General features: G+C 37.2%; 1 protein-coding gene across 1 annotated transcript in view; it reads right to left on the bottom strand.

The window, feature by feature from the left end:
- Positions 1 to 5,615: 5,615 nt before the first annotated feature.
- CTR9 (CTR9 homolog, Paf1/RNA polymerase II complex component) overlaps positions 5,616 to 6,789 on the bottom strand; it is a 29,153-nt gene continuing 27,979 nt past the window's right edge. Inside the window, exon 24 of the mRNA XM_051964780.1 lies at positions 5,616 to 6,683. Coding sequence (XP_051820740.1) covers positions 6,275 to 6,683 — 409 coding nt within the window. The 3' untranslated portion in view covers positions 5,616 to 6,274. The remainder of the gene's footprint in view (positions 6,684 to 6,789) is intronic.

The raw sequence follows: 6,789 nt of genomic DNA, 5'->3' as shown, positions 1-6,789 counted from the left end.
ATTTTTTATATTGGCTCTTATATGTTAAATTTTCTGCTAAGTTCTGGTTTGGTTGATAGAAAGTCCTAAAAACCTGCAAGTTCATTGAATGTTCATTTTTTCTCATCCAAAATTATAATTTTGCTGGATATGATATTTTTGGCTGCAGGCATAGTTCTTTTGATTGTTGGTAGATATGATTCCAGGACCTGTGGTCTTTTATTGTGGCTACTGATAAGTCCTGCACAATTCTAATTGTGACTCCAGTGCATTTGTTTTTTTCTTGTTTATTGCAAAATTTCCTCTTTGATCTGGGGATTTCAAAATTTGATAATATTTCCATGTGTTTTCCACAAAGAATCTCTTTGAGGTGGTGATGGGTGTTTTTTTTTCCCCCCTATTTCTACTTTCCCCTTATGTTCTATCACTTCAGGACAATTTTCTTGGATTATTTCCTGCATTATTATATCAAGATTCTCTTTTTGGCCACAACTTTCTGGCAGTCCAATTATTCTTATATTTTCTCTTCTTGATCTGTTCTCTATGCACATATGTCATTTTTCTTGTTTCACAATCTATTCTGTTTTCTCATTCTTTATAATATTTTGTTATTTTTTTGGTCTCTCATAGCTTTATTGGCTTCCCCTTGTCCAATTCTAATTTTCAAAGAATTATTTTCATCTTTAAGACTTTGTACCTACTTTTCTAATTGGTTAACTTTTTTTTTTCCATGAGCTTCTTGTTTTTCTTGGTTTTTATTTTTAGTTTTTCCTCAGTGTTTCTCATTCGATTTTTAAATTCTTTTTTGAATTCTACAAATTCTCTCTGGGCAGGGAGCCATTTAACATCACTCTTTGGGATAGAAACTTTTTTTTTTACACTAAAGTGTCCTCCTCTGAAGATGAGGCCTGTTCTTCTCTGTAATATGTTTCAATGGTAGGATTCTTTCTTTTTTGTCGGCTCATTTTTGCTTTAATAAGAGATATTAGTGTAAGCATCTTTAATCATGGGGTGGGAGGAAGCTTAAGCTTCCCTTCAGCTCTCCCCTCTAACAAGAAAGACCAAACCAAGAGCTCCCCACTCCTGCAGCCAGTAGCTCCCTTGCCCTACTGCTTCTGCATTCACTAGATTCTGGTTCCTTCTCACCCAGGGCTGTGTCTCAGCAGCACAGCTGGGCTTGGGAATGCCAATCAGTTGATTTTTTAAATACACATTTCTTTATGAATCATGTTGGGAAAGAAAAATTAGAACAAAAGGAAAAAAAATAAGAGAAAAAAAACAATAGAAAAAGAAAAAATAATGAACAAAGCATGTATTGATTTATATTCAGTCTCCATAGTTCTCTCTCTGGATGCAGATGGTGTTTTCTATCCAAAGTTTATTGGAATTGCCTTAGATCATTGAACCACTGAGAACCAAGTCTTTTATAGTTGCTCACAGCACACTCTTGCTGTTATTGTATATAGTGTATTCCTGATTCTACTTGTTTTGTTCAGAATCAGTTTATGTAAATCGTTCCAGGCCTTTTTAAAATCAACTTGTTCATCATTTTTTATAGAGCAATAATATTCCATTACTTTCATATATAACTTATTTAGCTATTCTCCAATTGTTGGACATCTACTCATTTTCCAATTCTTTGCCACCACAGAAAGAGCTGCTTACAAATATTTTTTGCACATGTGCATCTTTTCCCTTCTTTATGATTTCCTTGGGATACAGACCCAGTAATGGCACTGCTAGGTCAAAGGGTATGCACAGTTTGATAGCCCTTTGGACATAGTTCCAAATTGCTCTCTAGAACAGTTGGATCATTTCACAACTCCATTAACAGTACATTAGTTCCCAGTTTCCCACATCCCTTCCAACATTATCTTTTCTTGTCATCTTAGCCAATCTGAGAGGTATGAGGTGATACCTCAGAGTTGTTTTAATTTGCATTTCTCTAATCAATAGTGATATAAAACATTTTTATATGACTATAGATAGCTTTAATTTCATAATCTGAAAATTAATCATATCCTTTGACAACTCTGTTTTTAAGGTGTTTCTTCAGTATTTTTTTGTGCCTTTTAACCAAGCTGTAGTCTTTTCATAATTTGCTTCCTTTGCTTTCGCTTCTTTGCCTAATTTTCCCTCTATTACTTTACTTGATTTTGAAAATTTTTTTTAGCTCTTCCAGGAATTCTTGTGGGGTTTGTATTTATATCTTTTCTTTCTTGTTTTGACTTCATTAGCTTTTCCTTAGTTTGTATCTTGATCTTTCCTGTCATCATAGTCAATTTTTTTTATCTTGGTTAGGTTCTTTGTTGTTTACTCATTTTTCCATCCTATTTATTCATCTGGAACTATTTTTGTTAAAATTTGGGCTCTGTTTCCAGCATAGGGCAGTTCGATTTGGGAGTGGGGGGATGGAGTGGGATCTGTCTCAAGCTTTAGGCTTTTTCACACTGCTGTTTTTAGTGCTAGTTTGGGGAGTGGATATTTCCAAGGTAATATAAGTAGGGAAGAAGAGTTGTCTCTGCTCTCTTGGTCTTTACTTTGGTTCATATCCAGGAAAGGCCCCCAATCCCTTGGGTTTGCAATCGATACTACCCCTCAAGGTCTTTTCTATTTTGGAACCAGAAATGATACAGTTCCTCAAGAGTTCCTGATCTCTTGAGGCTGGAAATCATTCTGCCCCTGTGTTTCCACTCCCTTTTGACCAAAAATCCTCCTCTGCCCTTGAACTGTAACCCAGAAGTAGATATAGGCAATGGAATTCCCAGTTTCTGGTCTTTAGTCTAGTGCTAGCTCAGGAGTAACCCTATGATTTCTTTCTGACAGCTGCAGGTCCCTTATCATCTCTGGCTTAAAAACTGCCAAAGCTGTTGCTGATGCTTCTGTCTCCACTACTTAGTCTCACCACTGGTATTTCATCCATGACTAGCTAAGACCCCATGTCTTTCCAAACTTCTTTGTTATTTGGCTGGAAGAATGTTTCAGTCTGACTTTTTATTGGCTCTGCCACTCCAGAATTTGATCTGAGGCGTTATTTTAAAATTGTTTGGAGGAGATTATTGAAAGAGATTGGCTTAGTACTTCTCTACTCCATCATCTTGGCTCCAGAAATCTCAGGGACAATCCTTACCTCATTGTATTACCAGGTTTAGTGTTAGTTTTTGACCACAGAGGACTGCCCTTTGACCAGTATCTGGGGAATGATTGCGCGCGCACACACACACACACACACACACACACACACACACACCCCACACCCCACAACTACCACCATCATCACCACTCCTACATAAAGTAACAGATCACTAAGAGGAAAAGCAATGGCTTAAGTCAATGCCAACCTAGTCAGTGGCTTTAGATAATAAATAAATGCACCTTAAGTATTCTCCAAGCTTCTCTCCAAGGTAGACATAATATAGCCTCCACAGAGCAAAGCAAAGGACTTCTGATACTTCTTACAACCCGGGTAACCCTACTAACTTGCTTAAGTTCAGTAAAAGTAAGAAGATGGCTTCTTCCCTTCCAACTCTAAAAAGTATTCTTATGATTCTCAAAGCTTTTTCCTATTCTAACTCTCTTTCAATTTGATGAAATCCTATGGCTACAAGGAAAACATAACTGGGGAGATCATTTCCAAAATACGTAAGAAATTTATTCAAATTTCAGATTGAGGATCATGCCCCAATAAATTATCAAAGGAGACGAACAGGCAATTTTCAAAGGCAGAAATCCAATCTATCAACAATCATATAAAAAAAGTTCTAAGTCACTATTAGAGAAATACTTATCTTCGTAGTAATCATATTGGCAAAGAAGACAAGAGACAATAATAAATGGAAGAACTGAGGGGAGTTGGCACACTTAATGCACTATTAGTGGAATTGTGAACTGGTACATTTTTCTGAAATGCTATTTTGAATTAAGCCCCCAAAGTTATTAAAGTGTGCATAGCATTTGGCTCTGTTATCAAAGAGATGAAAAAGGACTTATATATGCAAAAATATTTAAAGCAACTCTTTAGCAAAAAAATGGAAACTAAACGGGTGCTCACCTATTTGAGAAATGGCTCAACAGTTCAGGATATATGAATATATTGGATTATCTCAACATAAGGAATGACAAAACAGACAATTTCAGAAGAAACTGAAAAAATAACTATGAACTAAAGCAGAGTGAAATGAGCACAACTAGAACAATATTATTCAGTGCAACATTATCCAGAAAAATGTTGAAGTTTTTAGAACTCTAATCAATTCTAAGATTCCAGAAGACAATTGGATATGAAGGGTGTTTGATGTTGAGACTTATGGGGAAGGTGGGGAATTAGAGAAATCATTGGGTTTTTAGCCTACTACCTGGGAGTATATAGTGATATCAAGTGAAACAGGGAAGTTTTCTGGACATGAGAAGAGTTTATGGGGGGAAATGATTAATTTAGTCATTTGGATTCATGTTGAGTTAAAATGGCAAACCCAGTGGAGTTGTCCAATAGGCATTTAGAAATACAGGACTGCATTTCTGGGAAAGGAATTAGGGGTTAATCTGAGTAAATTTAAGCATCAGCTCAAACACACATATATACACAGTTGTATCGATATATATGCAACATATACTGATGTGTATATAGCAATGTTACATAGTACACATAACATCTGTGCTGTATATACGTATGTATGTTTATGTCCATATTTATTTGTGTATATCTGCCTAAATCAGCCTGAACCTGTGATTTCATCAGTATGGAAATTCCCCCTCCCCACTTAGAACACAAAATTAATGCAATTCTTGGTCTTGAGTTGGAACAGTAAATAACAAGCCCATGACCACACAGATTGTTACAGGCAGAACATGAATGGAGGTCTTCTTAATTCCCAAGACTGGTCCTCTATCGACTATAACTATACATAGATTTAGAATTGGAGGTCAAACTCAATCATCTCTTCATTTTACAGAAGATAAAGCTCAAAGCAGGAAAAAGCCCAGAAACTATCACATCTAATCTATACTGACCAAGAATGTCCTCTTAAGAGTGATCCTAAGGAGTGATTATCTTATTTAGCCTTTTTATTGAAAACTTCAAGGTGGGGGAAAAGGAGTTACTACTTCCTATAAATATTTCATTTTATAGATAGATCTATCTGTTCTGAAGCTTTTCCTAACGAGTCCAAATCTGTCCCTTTTCAACTTTTGCAAGTTGTTTCTAGCTCTGTCTCTGAACAACACAATTTCTGTCCGCCTTCCATCTGACAAATATTTGGAAGAGTTTTTATATTCTCTTCAATTCTTTTCTTCTTCAGACTAAGTATGACCTCCGAATCTTTCACCAATTCTAGCTGACCTCTAGTTAATCAATGACCTCAGAACTAAACACAAAAACACAGATGTGGTCTGATCATGGCACAGGAGGATAGCTACCTCACATCTCACTCTTAACACAGCTAATTATGGTGTTAGCTTTTTGGCAATTGTAACTTCTGGCTCGTGTTGAACCTGCAGCCTCCTTAAAGCCTCAGATAGTTTTCACATAAATTATTGTCTACCTATGCTTTCCTTGCCCAGTTGATCAATCAATCCTGCGGGAAGGGCATCCTGCTTCCCACTTCAGTAACAAAGCAAAGGAGGTTATCCACAAAAGCTTGTAACAAGAGAATTTTATTAAACGGTTTGCTTAGGCAGAGCTTTATATTTGACTAACAAGGGGTCTTTTCAAACAATTTTTTTTCTCCCAAGGAATTATATGCCAAGCCTGTAATTGACTTCTCTGCAGGATTGCTTTTGGGGGAAAAAACCTGCTCTTTTGTTTGCATTTTGATGTAATTGTAAATTATGTGTCTAATTGGAAAGTAGAAGATTTGACTTACTTCCCAAGAAAGACAAAGATAGTAATGAAAAGGTGATAAAGGAAATAGATATTTCCTTGCACCTTTTATTTAAAAAATCAGTTATCTATCTAATGCAGCTAAACACATAGAGGACCTGGGATGTAGGCCAACAGTGCAGCCAAACTACTCCAGGAAGGACTGAAATTTTGGTTTTATTTTTAAGTGTAATTTTCACATATGACAGGTGGCTCTGTTCCACATAGGAGAGTAGACTTCATTTGTACAAGAAACTCAAATATTGGTCTCTGGCACAAGAAAATGTCTCTCAGGGCTTAGTAATATATAATCTGATAGAAAAAAATTGCCTTCAGAAAAATTTCACAAGTTTTACTAAACATTTCAAGCATTTCACAGCTTTCATATATTAAAAAAAAGTTTCCTTCCAGAAATGTAGCTTATTTACAAATGAAAATCTAATCGCTATCATCAGAACCCCGCTCAGAGGCCTCATTGTTGGAGGCCTCTGGTTCCGAGTCATTCCCAGAGCCCCTAGCAGAAGCCTCATTATCCGAGGCTCTCTCTGACTCCCGGTCTGAATCAGCACTTGGTGAAGCCGGCCGGGACTCATTGTCAGAACCTGCAGAGTGGCTCCTTCCTGACTGGACAGATTCGTTGTCAGACTGTTCTGATGCTGACCGCCTCCTCTTTGGAGCTGACCGGTCGCTGTCAGAATCCTCTTCTGACTGTTGTATGCTGGATCTCCGGGGACTGCCTGCTTCACTCCCAGACTGATTGGGGTTCTCATCCGAATCACTCTCAGACATCACTCGTTTCTTGCGTAGATCACCATCATCCGAATCACTGTTGCTGTTCCTGGCATGTCTGACAAACAAAAGCACCCGTTATGCTGAGAGCTCGGTCTTTGGGGACTTAGCAAGCATGGAACAGGGAGGAGCTGAATAAATGAAAAACAAACCCAAGGGCATGC

The sequence above is a fragment of the Antechinus flavipes genome, chromosome 6 (assembly GCF_016432865.1).
Source record: "Antechinus flavipes isolate AdamAnt ecotype Samford, QLD, Australia chromosome 6, AdamAnt_v2, whole genome shotgun sequence".
NCBI lineage: Eukaryota > Metazoa > Chordata > Mammalia > Dasyuromorphia > Dasyuridae > Antechinus > Antechinus flavipes.
This window is presented reverse-complemented; position numbering and strand designations above follow the sequence as displayed.